The 20,945-nt window shown below is 41.3% G+C and overlaps 1 protein-coding gene across 11 annotated transcripts in view; it reads right to left on the reverse strand.

The window, feature by feature from the left end:
• The window catches only part of msi2b (musashi RNA-binding protein 2b), a 340,308-nt gene that overhangs the window by 20,750 nt on the left and 298,613 nt on the right, over positions 1-20,945 (reverse strand). For 7 of the 11 annotated variants that reach the window (XM_053847943.1, XM_053847944.1, XM_053847936.1 and 4 more), the window contains exon 11: positions 17,556-17,675. In XM_053847943.1, the coding sequence (XP_053703918.1) occupies positions 17,556-17,675 (120 nt within the window). The remainder of the gene's footprint in view (positions 1-17,555; positions 17,676-20,945) is intronic. The other 4 variants (XM_053847946.1, XM_053847947.1, XM_053847941.1 and 1 more) reach the window with 1 other exon arrangement.

Consider the following 20,945-nt stretch of genomic DNA (forward strand, 5'->3'; position numbering starts at 1 on the left):
GATGGTACCTTTGTCACCACACTGAACGCATGGTTGTTTAAGAGGCTTTACATACCGAGTGACACATTATTACATGGAGAGCGAAAGGCGCCCCCATTGAAAGCCCTTTATTCAGCACTGAAGGTTGGCTTCTGTGTTAGCACAGGACAATCATGTCCACTTTCCCCATGTCAACATACTGTATTATGCCATGTTCCTTGTGTCTCCTCTCGATGTGCTCAAACCTGCAGAGTTGTCTTCCCTAACTCTGTTTGTAAACTTCTCCACATGAGCTTCATGGTGACCATGGCAAGCAATGTAAGAGCTCCTGAGTGTCCCTAGTTCTGTCTAGTCGTCTCTTCTAAGCAAAGAATACGGTGCAAAGTCAACCCTGCTTAGTAAATCGGCAAAGTACACAAAGATATGCCACCCAGAAAAAGCACAGACAGAATCCAACTAGCACCATCTAACAGAATACGCATACTGCCACTAGCTGCATCGTAATACCCTGCTAGCAGAGTACACTTGAGAGTACCCAAGAGTTTGCTCAGTCGAAACTGCCTGGCCAAGTATGTTTTGCAGCGTATATCAAGCTGAGTGCACACAGGAGAGTATGTCCGGCAGACTCTACCCTGCAGGAAACACAGAGCGAACGCCAGATGGAAGAGGAGCAGCAGAACTGAGGCGTCTCTGTAAAAGGCCCGGCTGCTTGTACCTGCCACAAAAAGGAAGGGTTTCTGGTAAGTTCTCGGCTTACTTGCGATGCTACATATTAAAACATACAGCGGTAAATGTCTAAAGACAACTCATGATTCGAAGCATTTTAAATAGTTTGGACGGTTTTAGCACAATCATTAATGAGCCAGATAAAAAGTTCATTAAACACTGATCAATAAACGCCCACTTCAAACCAACAATTCTGCGTTGACATACCTGAAGGAAGCTTGAAAGAGGGAAACACAAAGCACAGTGGTCGATAATTAATTTAGGGCCTCTTTCTCTTCGGACCAACAGCAATAGATGATAAGGGTTCTCTTCACGTGAATGAGATACAGATCCATTCATGTTTATTGATGCTAGATATTCCAAAGGGCTCTGAGAGCGGCACCTATTGGCCTCGGCCAATGACTCTCTCTTTGACACAGCTGGAGGATTATCAACAGTTTAGAAAATGTCATTCAACAATAAGTCCTGCTGACATTTATTGCTTGTCCTCTTAATCTCAGACAAGCTGCTGATAGAAGGAGTTCAATTAAAAGAAACGTCTCCTTTTTTTGGTAACAGAGTTAATCTACTCAGTCTGGACTGTGACTGGTGACACCAGCTTTTTCACGGTGGGTTTCCCCTGCTGTGTGTTTGCTCTTTTATTTGGGTCATGGAGCGAACAGCCATTCAAAGCCACTTCACCTCCAACTATCCAAGAGTGAGACAGTCCACTTGTGCCAAATGGATGCAAGCCGCAGCCGCGCCGATGCTTTTTAGCACTCTGATCTCAGCACTTGTGAGCCGTCTGCCCACTCATCAAATTATAGGATCCAAATACAGCAGGCTTCCCACGTACGTCACATAATGCCTGACACATTGAACAAAGCTCAAGAACCAATCATTCCATTTGGTTCACTTAGACAAATGTCAGGGAGGAAAATTGATTGGCTGCGCTAATGAGGAGAACGGAATCAATAGAATAATTATAACTGGGTAAAACATTTGACAATAGCACCAACCAAGTGGGGAATTTATATAAAAGTCATTTCACATCTGTCACTCTTCAGAACAAAAGCGTTCTTTGTTCTGGTGCTCAGTGAAAGTCTATGCAACATTCCCCTGAAGTATTCCAGTTGTACTGTTGTACAACCAGTTGTACAAAAGGATCTCGTCTTTAGATGGATTCATGACTGTGACTCAGGAAGGGCTCCAACATCAGGGAACTGGGATCTTCTTAATGGTGCAAGTTGTGTGTCCCCGCTGCCATGTCTTTGGAATTTGTTTGAAATAAACTTTTATGAGTTATATACTGCTGTAGCCACAGACGTCTGGGACATCATTTTGTTTCAGATTGGATTTCGGTTCTATTCTGACATTTCTCAGCTAATGCCAAATTATTTTGAGTGGCTACTGGCTCATGCAGCCAGGAAAAGGAGTTCAAACTCTGTCAGAAATGTAGGAAATGGGATGCAAGCCAAATTTAAATCGATGAACGCAATGGTAGACTTGTAGACAGGCGTCGACTGCATTTTTTTGTGGCCTCCGTCTTCTCAGTTTTGGCTGTCTATTGTCCACAATGGACAGCACCATCCCAAGCCCTTTGAGGCCCAGTTTGAAGATCTATGGTCTACGGTCTGGGCGCAGACATTTCTGTGTCTGCTATATCCAGGCCAACGTTACAATTGACTAGGACAGATGCTTGTCTCTAAGGACAACACAGCCTTGAGAGGCTACAGCAGTACGACCCGTAAAAAACTGTAGGATACATTTGCTGCAGGATCCCAACCAACTCTAGAGCAAGTGTCGGGGTTACACAGTTCTGTCAGTACTGTCTCTTATATGCTCTGTTTAAAAGTAACAGTCATTAGTCCGGCCACGTATACAGATGACTGTTTACGCACTTAATTCGCAATGTGTCCATGACAAGAACTAAACTATTATTCGGAGAATAACCTCACTACCTCACCCAAGTTTATATTTCAAATATACCACATATGCTTTTTATGAAACAATTGGTTATCACACTATTTAATCTAATCTAAATATCACATTTTTGTTAATATATTCATTCATTCATTCAAATACCTAAAAGCGCCTGAAATCAATGGGCAGCAGTAAAGTTAGGGGGACTGAGATTCAGAGATGGCATTGAAGAGAACCAAGCTTGAACAGGAAAAGTGAGCAAGAAAGAGCCTGAAGATGAGTAATGCTGTAAACTGGACCGGAGACGATCACTACTTTGGTGGGCAGAAGTCTGAAGCAAAAATAGTTCAAGGGCTCAATGTTATTTTCATTCTTTTGCTGATGCTTTATTTTCCCTCTTCTTCATGTCCTTTTTTTGCGACAGTACTAGGGGAAAAAGCGCTGGAGGACTCACCAGCAGGAACCACGTCAGGACTCTGGAGTGAGTCAGACTCTAGGAAATGCACTTGAAAGCTGTTTAGTCATAGAAGGTTTTGCTGCGGGATCTAGATCACTTCTTGTTGTTCAAGAAATAAAAAGAAAGCACAGCTGCTCAGACGAGTTTTCATGTCAAGTCACAATGTAATGGATTTCTAACCATAAAGAAGTCTGGAATTTGTAAGTATCGATAAAGGTACTCTGTTTAGATCAGACCTGGGCAAAGTGCAGCTTAGGGGCGACATATGGCCCATTGTCTCTATTTTTGCGGCCCTCATGAGGTCAGACTAAATAAAACTATAACTGATCTGTAGTAAAGTTTCTGTTGTGTTTTCAGGCATGACTGGTTCAACTATAAATATTACGCTGAAGATTCCCCTTTTTTCTTCTTTTCATTTGACATTTTTGCGAGTATTTCTTGGTCCTCAAAAGACATTGAAAGAAAGTTGTAATTTAAAAAAAAAATTGCCTTTTTCAAGTCTTTCTTAGGTATTTGGACCATTGCTCTATTATGATTTATGTTGAAATAAAAATGGATCTAAAATGAAGCATTTTTATAGGTTTCATGGCACATTTCTACTTAATATATTATATTTCTGAGATTTAACCTTTTTAGGTCCATTTTTATTTTCTCCTTCATGTTTTGTAGTCGTCGCCTTCTTTCTTTTGGCACGGTGGCCCCTCTCAGTCACAGTCACAGTTCATAGTGTGGCCCTTTAGGAAATGCAATTGCCCACCCCTGGTTTAGATTGTTCAATTTGGAAAAGCAAAGCTGCTGATTTCTACAGATCAACAACCGCCTTCACTTGATGTGTTAGATCAGTGTTTTTCAACCTTGTTCGAGCCATGGCAGCCTTGGTTCATTGAAAAAATCCCAAGGCCCACCACCAAAGGAACCTCGGCCAAAGTTCACTTGTGCTTAAAGCCCTATGGAAAACCCCTATTCATTTGTGGAAAAACTGTAGTGACTGGCACTCGGTTGTTGTTTTGCGGAAACAAATTGCAGAAAATATCTTTGTCTCAAATGTGTCCGGAATGAGGCGGGCAATACGGCATAATATATCATGATTTATTTATTTATTTACTTACTTTAAATAACTGTTTCGATGTTATCACTTCTATTTTGCATGATTTTATTGTAGTTTTGAGTTTCCAGACAAATCCTTATTATGAATGTGAGTGAGCGAACAGCCTGATGAGTACACATCAGGAAGGTCTGTTCCAGTCCCTGGACAGGACGGCAGGTGGACAGCCAGAGCGCCTCGACAAGCCTGTTGGCCGCCGCTCACACACCATCACGCTGGTACATCTCAAAGCCATACATTTTCATCAGAGCCCATCTGATCTGTCATGCAGGGGTGAGGCAGAGCCCACAGCTGCATTAGTATCACCCATCATATCGCCGTGCCTCCCCACCGTCCCGCTATTAATATTCACACAATCTATCCAGAACAATGGGCCTTTCTCCAGACTCTGTTTTTTCCACTGGGCACTAATTGGATGTAATTACTCATCTACAAAACAAATGAGCGTGCTGAGGTTGCCGTGGAGACAAGATCATGGGACCCAACGGTGCGAATCATTCGCAGGGCTTCATTTATACTGATAATTATCAGGACCCTCCCCCCTCTCTCTCCCTTCTGCCCTCGGTGACCACAGCGAGTTGACAGGCGATGAAGGGAGGGAGTGTCCTGCGCTCAGCTCTCACGGACATCATCGGGGCGGCTCTCTCTCATGGATAAATGCCCTGCTCTCCTTCCCACTTTGCCAGGTGACTGCCTATAAGGAGGAATCACAAACCTTGAAAGCCCGGCTGCACCTCTTCACCCGGCATGGAGTCCAAACCAATCACGATGACCATGATAATGGATAGCGTGGAGCTCGCTTCAGTGTTCAGGGACTGTTTGTGAAAAACAGCTTGTACTTAGCGGTTATGAAATGTCGACGCATTTGAACCAAACTAAGTCACTCAACGTAACACATGGATGTTTCTCTCATGGCAGCGCTAGAGACAAATTCACTTGCCTGATTTATAAAGAAAATTTCTGGGCATAACAAGATGGCATTGGTTTAAAGTTGGGGTCCTGCACGTCCTCACTGAGATGAATGCCAAATTAGATATAGCAAAAAACAGATTCATTCAGAAATTTATTGTTTTATATTTTGACAAATTTAAAACAATTACTTGCATATTCACACACAGTTAATCATAAGTAATTACAATGTTGTTTAGAGTGAACTTTCTGTGACTACACAACGAGTGGAAGAAAATGGATGAAGGCAAAAACATTTTCATGGATCTGTTTGTTTTAATATAAAAAAAAACAATAATCTTTTATTAATGTGTCTTATTTGCCCTAAATACTTTTTTTTTTATGAAATCATAAAACAAATATGAAAAAACAGGGATCCCAGTAACGTGTAATGAAAGTTGCCAAGCATTTTAAGTAATCATCACCTGAGATTAGTTTTGACTGACATGGCTCTTTAACCGCAGAGCAAACAATACACAAAATATTTGCAATATTTTAATGATTCCGCGAAACGTGTCATTTCTCCAGTGAGCGAGCGGGTGCCGGGTAGGGAATTTAAAAAATCTATTATCGAAAGTTATTTTCATTTCTGTGAGGAATTATTCCTCATACAGTCGCTCCTCCTTTTCCCTGGCGGCGCCGGCAGATTCCTCAGTGGCCATCAAACCACATCACTCTACAGAAGATGTCAATAAACCCGACATGCTGCTTCTCAAATTAGCATTGAATTTTAGAGCTACCATAATTAGCTTTTCCATTTTCACCAATGTCATTTAGGGAAAAAAAGAGAAGCGTGAAAGAAACTAACAGCTCTTTTTCGTCGAGCCTTGCTTTCACTTTCCATTTGAAATAATCTTTTCTGAATGAATGGCTGAGTAATTAACAGCACTAGACACCCTTTTTCGGAGAGCACAGACATTTCATAAATAATACATATTTAATGTCTTGTCATTTGGTGTTCAGAGAAGCTTGGCTAATGAATTTTAACAGATGACTTCTTCTTGCGTTTACTCACTCAAACTCAGGCGTCTGTTTTTTTTCCCTATCTTCCACATTTTATACCTGTTTTTCCTCCTTCCTCCGTGACAGTCCAACATGCAGATCAACTCATTCATATTTACATCAATCCTTGATGTCGGGAGCGGGGAAGCAGTTGGTGGCTTAAGAATCAAACGGAACACAAGGAAACATTCGAGTCAAGTAAGAGGCAGGAGCTAGAACCCTAACCTTTATGCAGCACTACTAATAGATGAGTGATAAAAGCGTCCGCTTATGTATAAGACACAACGTTGATGCAATTCAAAATGGTGTCAGCAGATTAGTTTGTAAGAGTACAAGAAGATCGAATGAATTTGAACTTATAGAGAGAGTAAATGAGATTCTGCTGATGGACAGAAAATGATTTAATATATATATTTGTCAAGACTGAAGCACATGAAATGAGCACCTTTTGCTGTAAAGAGTTCAATAAACCTGATACTTCTGTGTCTATTCAATTTAAAAAAATCCTGCTATTGAATATTAAATTATTGCAGATTAATAAACAAAACATGTATTAGATTGTTTTAATAGACACACTCATGCAAACACAAACACACTAAGGGCAGAATTACAAAAAAAAAAATCACAAAAAAACGTACAAATCAAAAACAGAAGGTTCCCAATTTTAGGTATGATATAATATGCTTGATATTTGTGGCATTTACATGACGTAGTATTTTACGGGAGATTTATTTCTCACATCTCGCAAATTGAGCAAAGAAACCTGCGAGCAATTTGAGGTTACAACTTTTCCAAGGAATTTGTTTATTACATATTAAGTATCAGTAGCTGCAGAAATTGACGTGAAACAATGACATCACATTTTCATTTTTACCAATCAACAGGCCATTTCACTGGGATATTGACACACCCTTGAAGATAGAAGTCCAATTCTTTAATCGGGTGGATTCTCACAAGTTACCCCAAAGCCAGGACTTGGAAATGGCATGGAACAAGTCCAATGCCGATGTGAGTCACGTCCTCAGATCCACGATCAACACAATTTACTTAGTTCCACATTTGACTTTGTCTTTCCCTGAACTGAAGGCATGGCATGTGTTTCACCTCTGATTCAATGTTGATGGTGGTGGAGTCTGTTTAATTCAGTGGAGTGAAGATGAGACGCTCCAGTCTGCAGCATCGCTGACACATACAGACCGGTGGCCACATTATTGGTGGCATGAGCCACGTCAAAAAATATAGAAGTCAAGTAAATGGCTCACATATTTCTTTCTACTCCGCTTGACATTTCCAGGAGGATCACTGTAAAACGTATGAATTTTAAAAATACATGCACACGAGATGCAAACCAGCAACCTTGTGACACACAGAGATGTGGTTTATCCGCTATACTGCCGCTAAGTCACATGACCAGCTGCTCAGCTGTAATATATTTGTAGGATGTGGCTCTGTTCAGCAACACATTAAAACAATGTGGCTCTTAGCCTCTGACTAGTTGGTCACCCCTGCAGTAGTGCTTCAAAAGCCCTCTGCAAGTTTACAGCTATTTCATCTGAGAACGCTTATCAATAGCACTGTCAGCTTTTACTAGTTTGTCAGGCTGTGGGAAGTGTTTTTCAGGCCAATTTCTCTGCAGTCAAAACAAAAAAAACCTCACCAGTAAGAATGCCAAAAGTGCCTTTAGCACTTTGTTCTGTTAAATTTGCAAACACAATCTAAGAAAATGGCCTACAATGCCTGGTAGCTCACCTAACCCTAACAAAACCAGGCGATTCTGTGGGCTCTACTAAATAGTATTAACGCTCATACAAAGATGATTAGCAGCTGGAGGAGTGAGAGGAAGGGGAGGGAGGAACGCAGCAAATAGCAGAGCTAATGGCTCGAGGCCAAAAACAGTATTAGTAATTATTCAGTTCAATATAAAAATACAGCTGTTTCGCTTCACCTCCACTTAACCTCCCTCGAGTCACAGACGTCCCTCGTGTTCTGCCTCAGTCCTAAATGTCAGGAAGTCAACTGGAGTCATGATTGGCATTTAACCCCACGTCTTCATCATTAAACGGGTCTCGAAACCTCATCAGTGTCAAGAGTGAAAATCACATCCACCAGCGCCATCTTCACTTCAGTTCTCGAGGAGACTAGTGTTTGACAAATTAGCAATGGAGCAAATTAACGTGCCTGCTAATTTATTTCTCTCCACGACGACAATATCTTGAGGCAGCTGCAATGAAATTCAATACGTTTAATAAAAATACATTGTTCAAGCTGCTGTGTGCTGTGATCGACACCAGTTTGGTTGAACAACATTATTTTAGGAAGCTATATAGGGGCAAAATTAGGGATGCTCCGATCGATAAGTCACCGATCAAGATCGGCCGATTTCAGCATGATCAGTGAATGCCGATCACTAACAGTCATTGCTGATCACAACAACCGATCACGTGTGACAGCCGGCGCTCTGATGGATCCCCGCAGGTTGTGATGCGTTCGCTCCTCCCTACTCGCTGCTCACTCTGCAGCAGCATGTCTGCAGTGGAGGTTCTTTCAGTCTGTCATGTACAGCTTGCATCCTGGAGCACATGCACGGGGAAATGCAGTGGAGGGAAGCGCCTTCGAATTAAAGACACCATTTAAAGCTCAGCACTTGACGGAGCACGGAGTTTTCCAGGCTCATGAAAGTGAGACCGCTGGTTCCTCTGCAGCAGGCTGTTAGCGCAGCAGGCTGTTAGCGCGGCTGGCGCTTAGCAACACCCGCGTGTCCGAGGGTGTTGCTAATTGCCCAAGAAATAATCATTACTTCAACAAGCTAGATGACCAGCCTTTCTCAGGTGTTGTTTACACGTATGAGGAAATGGCTTCCTGAATCTGAAACTTTTGAAAATATCCGGAGTGGAAACTTTCATGAATGCAGTGCTCTCAGTCTATGAGTCCCACTACAGTATGTAAATATTTCATAGACAAAGCAAACTCTCAAGAGATTCACCAAAGTGCAACGTCTCACATCGCATTTCATGTTTTTCAGTTGTCCTTTTGACAGAATAGTTGCTGTATTCAGGAAGGTTTTTTGATTTTTGCCTCCTTGAAGAGGTATCTAAAAATGTGTCTGAATTAAAATGATTTCATTTCATTTTCATTTTTTCACATCATGTGCTGTACACAGAAGGTCTCATCATTTTGATTACAAATTCATTGTCAATCCATGTGATCGGCACTCTGGCTGATCGGCAGCAAAAATCCCTAGGCAAAATAACTAGCAAAATATTTGCATTTATTTCTGGGCTCACATCAACTGACAACCAAAAGTGTTGACTCAGATTAAGCCTTCAGCACGTTGTCTTTGGAGTTATGTAAGCGTCCCCTGGAGGGCTGAGTGTCCCAACAGGCAGTAACCTCCAAGCATCTGCCACCACAGCTGTGACAGTCGCCATTATGTGGCTAAATTGCAGAGGGGACATTTTCTCTGCCTCTGTGTCACAACTTCAGGAGTCGAGCCTTGGCTTGAATGCTCCTGTTATTTAGTGGGAATCCATGTAAAGGGCCACACGAGGATTATCATTCCAGACAAATGAACTTGAGATCAGCAAGATGCATTAAGTCCAGTGCAGGCTGACAGTCCTGGTCGCTCGTGGCCACTGCTGAAGATCCCAAAGCCAGTTGGACAGGAATAGATAATGACCTGCATTAGGAAGTGCCAGTCACTGTTTTAACGTTAAAGATAAAAAGTGCAAAAAAAAAAAAAATCAACTCCTTCACTGTTTACACTTCAAGTCTGTATCACTTTATTCTGGTCTTATCAGACAAAGGGAGCACACACTTGTAGGAGCCACAGAATAATGTTTTCTCCAGGTGGAAAAGCAAATCTCAGACTGATATCAGAGCTTACCAGGAGCTCAGAGAGATTCACAGAAACCTGACAGAGACTTTGAGGAGCTTCTCTAGACATTATTTTTCCCTTACGTTACACATTGTTCTCAAAGGAAGACGTCTGGTGTTCAACACCCCTGGTCTAAAACTATATAATTGATTTTGTTCAACGTTTTAATGAAGTGAGCTCAAGCGCTTGGTGTTAGAAACTGTTTTGTTTCAGAGACAAACACAATACAATTACAGCTAGAAGAGCAAAACTAAAATGTTCCCAAAGAACGACAACGTGATTTTGTGTTTATGTCACTAAGCCAACAAATAGAAATTTATCCCAAATGCAACCAAGTTTCATGCTGCGCACTCTCAAGCCACTATCTGAAGTAGTAATAAGGAGCTTCATGGAAACTAGGGCAGGAATAAGTACGTCAAGTTAGCAGTGGACTATTGAGAATCTACATTTATTTAATGACCATGCTGAATATTTAAGCAGACCGCAGGAGTCAGCGCATTCAGTTGCCACGGTGTTTAGACTATTTTCAAATGAGAATTTGTTTTCACACAGAGATCAAATCACCTCATGAAGAGAGGAAGAGTGGAGGAGACGGGTGGCACAAGTTAATGGCATACATTGGAAACAGAGTATGTTTTTACTCTCTTTGCTTCCAAGTGTCAGTGGTTACAGAGGTCTATATTTATAGACATAAGATTAGTCCAAAATGTTTTGGTTAGTCATTGCGAGTTCACTGAGAAATAAACAGTTAATTTGTAACTCCATAACCGACGATGGAGAAACATCGCCGCTGCTAACCTACCTATTGATGGACTGACTATTGAAGTGCATGATAGACTTTGCTCAGGTTGTGGCCGATAAAAACAGGAGTTGAACAAGAACAAGCAGACAACAGGATCAGGTTTACTTCTAATCTAATGATTTAGGGAGTGATGCCTTGCTGTTGTCGACAAATGTGCTGCAGCTTGTTTCGGTTTCCGTCACTTCGTGCCTGTTTTATTAACCTTGCTGCTTGTGCACGGTAGGAACCAATCCAGCATTGGGTTTGGGTTTGACACATTTTTGACACCTCTTTTTCATAAAATCTGATGTGATTTGTGCGGCAATTTCTCCATCAGCTAAAAGCCCCAGGAAAGACAACATCGCTGGGTTGATTTCAGCAAGTTGGATTATTTTATCCAAACTAGCAAAACTGCATGAGAGGGCCAAAAACAGTTTTTGACACATTTTGGTAATCTACTGAGGCTGGACATGAAGAAATAGAACAATGTGAGAACTTACCTCACATTGTTTTAGACTCAGCAAGCATTTTTTTTAGTGCACACCGTTGTTATAGTCTTGACTCTGTAGTTGACTCCCAACCCCAGACTATACTTCAAATGACAGTATTGTGACAAATTCTGTTTGACTGAAACTCACATTTTCAGACCTAAATAGATACTGCTGGAAATATTAGCACTGAAAGCCAATTAAAAAAAGCAAGGCAGTTGGTCATAATGAGCGATCGATGTTCAGAATGCAGCGGAGCACTAGCTCTTGACGCATTAATAATCTCTGCATGAGCAATTTCCTCCTCAGTAACTTTAATTTGCACAGGCTCCTGCCCTTTTTCACACTTGTGTTCACATGAGTGTGGAAGTGTCCAGCAGCACAGAGAGTGGGCCAGAACCTCACTCCCTCCAGGCAGCGGTACATTCTGTGCTCAGGCTGCATCTCTGTGATCTACTCCCCGCCTGGAGCCAGAGTCTTTCCAACATTGCTGCTTCAGACTCTGTTCAAAAGCTTCACCGTCATCTATCGTTCTTTTCTGTGTGACTGTTCCCTTTATTTCTTTTTCAGTTCTCAGTCAGCTCAGAGGAGTCCTAGCCTGACCTGAGATCAAGTCACTAAGATAAAAAAAAACAAAACAAAAAACACCTGATGAAACAGCCAGCTTTGCTAGTTGGATAAGAATTATATTCACAATTAATTTCATAATCACCTTGAAATTCAATGTTGGTACTGCAGGCAAAACCATTTAAAGAGTGACCGACAAGGTGCACACATGTTCACAGTCTACCAGTCAACACTGGTCAACTATTACTGAGCCTCTAAACGTTAAAAGATTTGGTCCACGAGCCCCACAGGCCCCTTGTGTGAACACTGGAAAAGCACTGAACACGAATAAACATTCCAAAGCTAAGACGCTATATTCTAACTACACATTATCAGCTAAAATAATACACAGCTGTTAACAAAGACAGAAAAAAAACAAATAAAACTAGTGGTGCTACCTGATCAAGCTGAAGCTCAAGTGAAGCACGCTAACAACAACAATGCCGCTGCATAATGATAAACAGCTACAATTCAAATATGCAGAAATCTATTGTTGGATCAACATACAGTTAGCACAAATTAGCAAACTCATTTTAAAAAGTTCAACATTGTTACAAGCTACGTTGATGGCAACATTCTCATAATACAATCTAACCAAGCTAAAGCTTTACTTAAGACTGAGAAACATTGAAATGCAATGCATCTTTAAGCCAAGTTCTGACTCTCAGTGCGTCAATAGCAAGTATTTTCAAGAGGTCTTTTGCGTCAGTCAGCTAACAAAAACACATTACATCAACAATCAAGATAAGGTGCTCATTATGATCACTGTTGATCAATATAGACATTTCAACCAATTCTAACCATAAATCAGCGTAATTCAATGTTGAATCCAAGTGCGTTTGTCTAGTGTTGAAAGAGTAACATCGATTCAAGGGTGAAGCATGTGTCATCGAAGACATATGGAGGGTGATGGTAGGGCTAAGTCATGGGTGGGGCCACTCACACTCTGTCAAAACAGTGGTGTCAAAGATGCTATAAATGGCATACAACTCAAAGTCATGATAAGTGACCCCCCCCCCACCGGCTCAACTGAAACACCTCGACCAACACGGCGGATTCAAGTCTGCTTGAAAATATGACACACTGGGAGTGAAAATGTGCTGAGAAAAAGATCAGGTAGCACACACATTTGAATGATGTTAAAAACTAGCTGACAAACCAAACATACGGAACTGTTTTATAAACAACATATTTTTGTTTGTATTTATAGCATTTCCCCCTAATTTCTGTTATTAATTTATATGCAATACATTCTCAATTAATCGCAGTTTAATGGTATAAGAATACTTGCCAGAAGAAGCCACGTTTTTCAATTTGAATGAATTTGGTAAATTAGTGAATCAAATGACGGACCCATACATTTAAACAACAAAATATTTGTTTATTTTGCATCAGTTTGGCAACAGCACAATAAATCACAATGTTTTTATACAGCCTAATTTAAACTAAATTAAATTAAATTTAAATGCTTAACTATTTTAACACATTTTCTCTCTCTCTCTCTCTCTCTCTCTCTATATATATATATATATATATATATATATATATATATATATATGTTGAATCTATCTTCCTTTCTTCAACAATCACTCATTCATTCAAGCTGAAACAACTTCACGCCTCGGCCTCACACAGAAAACAAAGTAATACACACACAAAGAATAAAAATGGAAAAATGTAAAGTAGTACATGTGGCAAAAACTAAATCCAGCGGATTGTTCTCCCTGAAGGGTTTCTGACTTTTGCTGCATGTAACAGATTTAATCAGAGAATTGTCTCAAAAGCAGACAGCACACTGAGAGAAGGTCAAGCCCAAACAATTTCACTGTGCTCAGTCAGAGAACGCTGCATCTGTTAATCAATGCAGAATTTTATTAGCGTGTAACCAAGACAAAATTGCTGATTGATTATATGTCAGAGTTTTTTTTTGGAAGTACACAGCGATATCTTTAAGATTGAGCTTTTCGTCATCATGTACCAGGCCAGTTTAACCTGAGGCAGTGATGCTCATGCGCATTATTTCAGGGTGAGGCTTCAAATGATTTTATGTAGATGATGCACTGGGGTGAACGTTTGTCCTCAGGCACTGTGCCCCACCGGAACCATGTATGTTCTCTGACTAACCCTGTCGGGCACCTGTGTTCTTCTAATTCGACTTCTAAGACTTGAATATATATATATATATATATATATATATATATATATATATATATATATATATATAGACTTTCAGACGTGAAAGCGACTTCAAATTAAACACGGCATTTCAAGCTCCAGCACTTGACGGTGCACAGAGTTTTCAGGGCTCATGAAAGTGAGACCGCCGGTTTCTCAGTGGCAGGCTGTTAGCTTATATATGTATATATCTATCTATGAATATAGATAGATATAGATAAATATATAGTTAATGTGTTATTATTATGTTACAATATATATCATAATATTTTACAATGATCTCCTATCATCACAAATTTATATTCCCCTTCTGGATGTAACCGTGCTTGACAATTCTGATCATTGCAGCGTCTCATGTAGTCCTTTGGGGAAATGAATTGCCTCCTCAGCTCCACAATGATCGCAGAGGTTCATAGTTGACTTAAAAAATGCCTGTTTAAGTGTTCGACAATGAGCCCATGATGTCATTGTTTACTGCGTTCACCCTCCGACCCCTCCTATTCATCATCATTGACTTGTCTCCCATTTCCAGCTGTCAGAATTAAAGCGCACATAATGGTTGCCATCGTGTCTCCTGGCTGCTGTTAACCGCAAATCAACGTGTCTGCTTCTTAGTGTTCGCAATTGTTGGTTAAATTGTTTGTTTAGCAAATGCAAAATCAAAGAGCCCAACGTGGGAGAAAGCACATGTGATTGGCTCCCATTGTTCCCTCTGTTGATTTAAATGAAGTTCAAGCGAGGACAGGTGCGTCTGGATGAGGTTACGGGGCCGCGTGCGCACACTGGTAGCGCCATTGCCGCCTGCCTGTCCATGAGCAGGGAGAATCACATTACACAGCAACTGCCGACTTCATTAACATTACGGAGAGCGAGTGCACGAGCAGACAACATCCCAGATACAATTAATACAGATCTACTCCAACAAGGTTCGGATTAGGAAAGATGCTCTTCAGTGAAGCCCGGCGGCTGAGTGTTCAGTCAGGGGAGCTTTTATTGACAGCTATTGAATGATCTACAGTTGTACGAGTGGAAAAAGCAAGATGTCTAAATGAAGCCGACAAGTGGATCAATGCGGCGTTAAAGACGGAAAGAAACTTGCTTCTCGTGTCAGGAACAAATCTCTTGGCAGATACCGACTCGTATGTGACCTGTAATTACACTTGACTGGGGTGTTTTATAACTTCATGTCTGCAGGCTTCGTACACACTGACACAGAGGTGAGGACTAATCTCCTGATTTGACATTTGCAACATGTGCATTGACTCGCGGAGCCCGAGATAGTTACGGTGTGTGCAGCAGACGTTTAATAATGAGGTGTGGAGGTTAAAGAACCTTCAGCAGAGGATATACAGTGCCCTCTTTTGAAGGTTATCTATGGTCAGCCAAATACGATTTTAATCCTCAACGCGCTCAACAAGAGTACCGTGAAAAATGTTCCACACGGGTGTGGATCACTATCATACCCTTGTGTGTGTGTTTGTTCGAAGGTTGACTGAGAGTTGGAAAAGTCTGCCCAGTGAATGTCCCGTCACGGGTTGGCTAGAAGGGATTTGTTTGGACTATTCCCTGTACGAGCAGTAAGGTCCCCATATAGTATTGTATCCATGGATGAGACGAGGTATGGACCGGAATGTGTGACAGGCACGACTGCGGTGCCACCGTTAAGATTCTGTTCACACTGTATCCGATCCGTACTGTCAACACAAGGGTACCAGAGAAAAATTAGGGGTGGATGATATTGGATAAAAGTCAAGTGCCCTGCCCTGATGCAGGACCAGGGCATGCATTGATGCGTTGGGTAAAAGGTCAGCCGAACCCACCACTAATCCAAGATAAATTAGATTTAACATTTGAATAAATTCATTTAACAGTCCCCAAAGATAAATTAGAGGTAAAAATACTAATAAAGTGTTTAAATGTCGAAAAAATGTTTCTTTTTTATTATTACTATTATTACTTTTTTCTTACCATACTTCTTTCACTCAGATATTCAACACTTAAATGGAAGCAGTATGATGCACACTGACTGAATTGGAAGGAGAATTGTCTATTAAATTATTTCATTTTTTTTCAAGGAATAACACACAAGTTGGATCTAATCTAATCTTGTTTTGTCCACTTTACATTTGGTCAAGTTTCCCATGCTATTGTGGCTTAAGGCCCCTCACAACACTGAACAACGAGGCCCTAAGGAACTAAGCACATGGACGTATTGATGCTATAGGCCCATTCACGCTCCCTTTATGTATACAATTGTACCCGTCCATTTCAAATGATGTTACCATCACCCCTTTGTGATTTTTGCGTTGGTATTGCTGTTGACCAACATATCCACAAGGGGGAGCAGAGCAGAGTGAAAAGTTTATGACCACTACAAACAAAAAAGAGGAAAACGGAGGCGGTGTTGTAAGAGGCGGTGGTTGGCGAGGGAGTTATATATATCACGTTAGGAGGACAGAGAAGTACTGCCATTGTTATGTCTCCTTCACGTCTCATAACAGCAACACTGCCCCCCACTGTTTCCAGGGGTATTGCTCTGTTTGGTCTGTATTAGTGATGTGCAGATAGATCCAGAAATATCGATACCTCCGATACTAGATCTTGATTCTATAAAATCAATTTTCAGACCAAAATATCGATACTTTCGATACTTAAGTAATTTGAGGTAATGTATGTCCTTAACAGGAACACGATGAAAAGTAAGTAAACTTTACTTTTTAGCTACCAAATATTGAATCATTATTTTAAATCAAACTTAAATTGTTAAATTGGAAAGGAAATCAGTGGAATCGAACATCACTAGTCATCTAGTCATCACTAGCTTGCTGGAAATGTGGAGAATCATGGACGAAATGAAGATAGAGCACAAATAGAAGACTCTGTCTGTGTCTGGATCTGTCCGTAACATTGAGCATAAATGGGCCATTACAGTCAAGAGCGATGTGAGGGACAAGTCAAGTTTATCTATCTCTTAGAATCAACCCATTACTGCTGATTCTACTCTCTTATATAAGTATGTTTTTTTCATGTTTATGTAACATTTAGAAAGTGTATTGGCTGAATGAAAATCAATCAGCATTTGTTTACTTGAAGTTTGGAGAAAAAATTGAAGTGACAAGAAAAGGTTGGAGCAACTGTGTGATTTTAAAGCAAGGACGCATCAACACAGGCTGGAATTTTAGCATATCAAATATATGGAGAGGATTTGAAGATAATTAGACGATACTATGCCTTTTTTCTTCGCTTGTGGCTTTGGAGAATCAAAAATCTCTCAGAGGATTAGTGAGTAAATGTTACTGCTTCAGGTTCTACAGTGGGAAGTGAGTGTGTGTGTGTGTGTGTGTGCGAGTGTGTATAGAGTCTGGTGGCGACTGTGTACTTAAGGCCTGTCGGGACTACAAATGTTGGCGAAAGTCTGCGTGGGAGCTGGGGGGACTAAGTCTATGGGGAGAAGCAGAGCATAGGAAGTTGAAGAGAGCAGCAGCCACACAGAACATGGACAGAGCGTTTACCTGGCCCTGTGCTCTGTGGGTACGCCAAGTAGCCGCCTCTTCCACGGGCCCCCCTACCTGAGCCACGCGCTGCTGCTACCGCTGCCGCTGCCACCGGTCCATACGCCGTCGCTGGGAAGCCTGCCGGCACAAGCACACACGCACGTCACTCGGCTGCACATGGATGGGCGCGTCCCAGTGCTGCATGTTGACAGACTCGGAGCGGCGGGATGTAATGGTGAGAGGCAGGAACTCTTGTTACGGCGGCACACTATCAGCAGTCTCTCACAAAACATACTGTGATCAAAGAGGGAAGCAAATAACACTGAACACAAAAAGATGAGCAGTGTGTATTAATCTTGGTATAAACACAGTACAATTGTGTTCAATTTTGCATTGAATATTTGGTGAAACACCTGGCAAATATACTGTGCAACAAAAACATCATTAAGCCCAGATGTATTTAATATCCACTGCTTCTTTGAAAACAGGTGAACATCTCACTTGATTCAAAAACATGTGACAGGTAAGTGGAGAAAAGAAGCTCACTGGGCCAAACCTCAAATAAGCACCACAGTCCATCAGTTTCATCTCCACAAATAATCCTGGCAAATAAGGGTATTCTCACAAGTGGTGGAAAAAATCGTTGACATTAACTTGAGTTAAGTTAATCATCTTTAAATTGCGGAATAAATTGACTTTGGGTGGGTTTGAAATGTGCAAATCCCTTATTAGATTAGTGAAATAATTTTGCTGAGGGGATGTTTGTGTCGGATTATGAGCTCTTGATATTCAGAGGCATACTAAGCCTACAGCTCAGTACGGTGTCGGCAGCTCCTTCCTTGTAAAGATTCCAGCGTGAAGATGCTCATGTGACACTCAAGACCCTCATTTTCCCCAGGGATCCACACTTTAACTACACTTAATGTACATAAAAAAATAGATTTCCATCATAAATATTTGAAATAAAAAAGAACACAAGACCAAGCTAGTTATGGTGGTAAAATACAAATAGATTATAGTGTATGTGAAGTATTAATAACAACATAGATATTACATAAAGTGAGCATTAGATAAAGATACTAAAAATACTCCACAAATATAAATTATATTAATAGAAGACATTTTAACATGAATTGAAAACTATTTAAAAAATAAGCCTTCTTAAAAAATATGTATTTAATATGTAATATGCATTAAAAGAAAAAGGTATTCAAAAGGTCAAATGGGTACCATGTTGAAACTAAAACGTCAAAGAAAGGGACTAAGAGATGCAGACAAAAGATACAAGATGTTTATAGACTAAATATCTAAAAAGACCCACCTCTCATGGCGATACATTTATTTGGCGGGTAATTCAGCAGTGCTGGTCGTCTACTTATCGTCTTTAAACATTTATATAGTGAGGCTGGGATTTAAAGCTTTGACTGGTCTGTGAAGGTAACAATAAAGTCCATTGAACATAATAAACCAATGAAGCAAACCCATCACCCCATGGAAATATAAATGCATTTCTTTCACTTGTAATTACCGCCACAAATATCAGCCTGCTGATCAAGCTGTAATTAATCCAGAGCCGAATCTGTGAATTGTAATTACATTGTTGGCCTTAATGAAGACGCTAGCTTGAGGTGGGTGACGGAGGCCAGTCCGCGCTCGGGCTGGCGGCTACGCCATGGGCGCAGGAATGGCATGTCATTAGCGCCAGTGATGAGATTCCTCACTCTGGGCTCAACACCGACTCTGCCTAATCAGCCACCGAAAATTATCTCCACAGGAAATACTCTCCTCCCTCAAAAAAAACACATCAAAAACTGGCGCTTCTCTTGAGTTTCAACAGCGCGAGGCCGCAGTTTAAACATGAGAAAATAGCAGCGGACACCTGAGAGGATTATTTCTGGAGTGCTGTGCAGGTGAGAGGAACACCAGCGGGCGACCTATTTTCCAAACTGGCCTGGAAGTGCTTCTGCTCGCACACAAAAGACGGATGGAAACGGAGGGGGGCGGGGGTGAGAGGGCAGGGTCAAGCCTCAGCCGAGAAGAAAAACACATAGCTTTTCATTAGACGTCTGAGAGATAGGTAATTCACAAGTCTGTCGACACAATATGAGCAGGAGTGTGTGGGTTTGGCGGCGAGATGCCACCACGCTGAGAGCGGTGGCTGAGCAAACACCGCAAAGAAATGACACTTTTCTCAGGCTCACCAACAACTCTGAGGAGAATAATACACTCTGGGTCTCTGAGGGTAGAAAAACACACCAAAGCTGAGCGTCCCTCTCTGCACAACCTCCTGGCATGAAATCTTCCACCACAGACTCCCTCATTAGAATACCTCCAACCTTAACCCACCATTCTCAACCGTTATTTAAATAACGTTCAATATTTATTATTTTTAAAATCTTGATTCAAATACTGCCAGGCAGAAGGTGGAGAGGAAGATTTATGGAGGTGGTGAAGAAGGACATGAGGTCTGTAGGTTTGAGAGAAGAGGAAGCAGAGGACAGGGTGAGATGGAGGAAGATGATCTGCTGTGGCCACCCCTGAAGGGAGAAGCCGAAGGAGGAAGAAGGAGACGAAGATTTGGGTCACAGCTTAGAAGAGTTGATAGCATGTTGCCTCTGAGTTATCCCAAACTTTTTTGCATCCTCCTGCTCCTCCACTAAATGTAAAAATATTATGGGAGCATCAACTGGGCAAGTGGAGGGACAGGTTTGTAGGTGACTTGTCTTTTAGCATCAGTAAGCGCTTAATTTGTAAACCACAAGGTGCCGGAAGGCAAAGTACATACATACATACGTGATGGGCACAGGTGCCCGGAGCAGGCCGTTTGATAACAAGAAACCCATGTATGTCAGGGGTGTGAGTTGCTGGCTCAGCTTCGCAGTGCATCGATAAAGACGTTGACTGGCTAAGCTTTTTTCAAACCTTTCCATGGCAAAGTCGGTATATACAGCGGAACCTTGGTTCTTGACCACAATCCGTGGTCCGACTTTTTTCGGGGGAGTTCTGAATTTTTGCTCAAAATCAGTAGCAAAAAAAATCTCTAAATTTTCGTTCCAACTCCGATTTGTTCAAAGTCTGGGACGTTCTAAAACCGAAGTTCCACTGTACAAAGTTCTGTATGTACAGATTTCTATATCTGTTGGTCCACAGTGGCGATGGCATGACGTAAACTGTGATAAACTTTAACTGAAGACACAGTTTTTGTGGTCAAAGATCACAAAGGTCACATGACAGATAGGGTTTCATTGGTGCTCACATTTGTCTTGTCGTTTAGCTTTGAATATTAGAACATGCGCCGCTCATTCAGAACAACACACGTCTTAGGCTGCTGAATTTCAACAATCCTGCAATGTGGTCATGTCCTCGCGTCATGCAAACGAAAAAGGATATTTAGACTCATTTGTTGTA

The sequence above is a fragment of the Synchiropus splendidus genome, chromosome 17 (genome assembly GCF_027744825.2).
Source record: "Synchiropus splendidus isolate RoL2022-P1 chromosome 17, RoL_Sspl_1.0, whole genome shotgun sequence".
NCBI classification, from domain to species: domain Eukaryota; kingdom Metazoa; phylum Chordata; class Actinopteri; order Syngnathiformes; family Callionymidae; genus Synchiropus; species Synchiropus splendidus.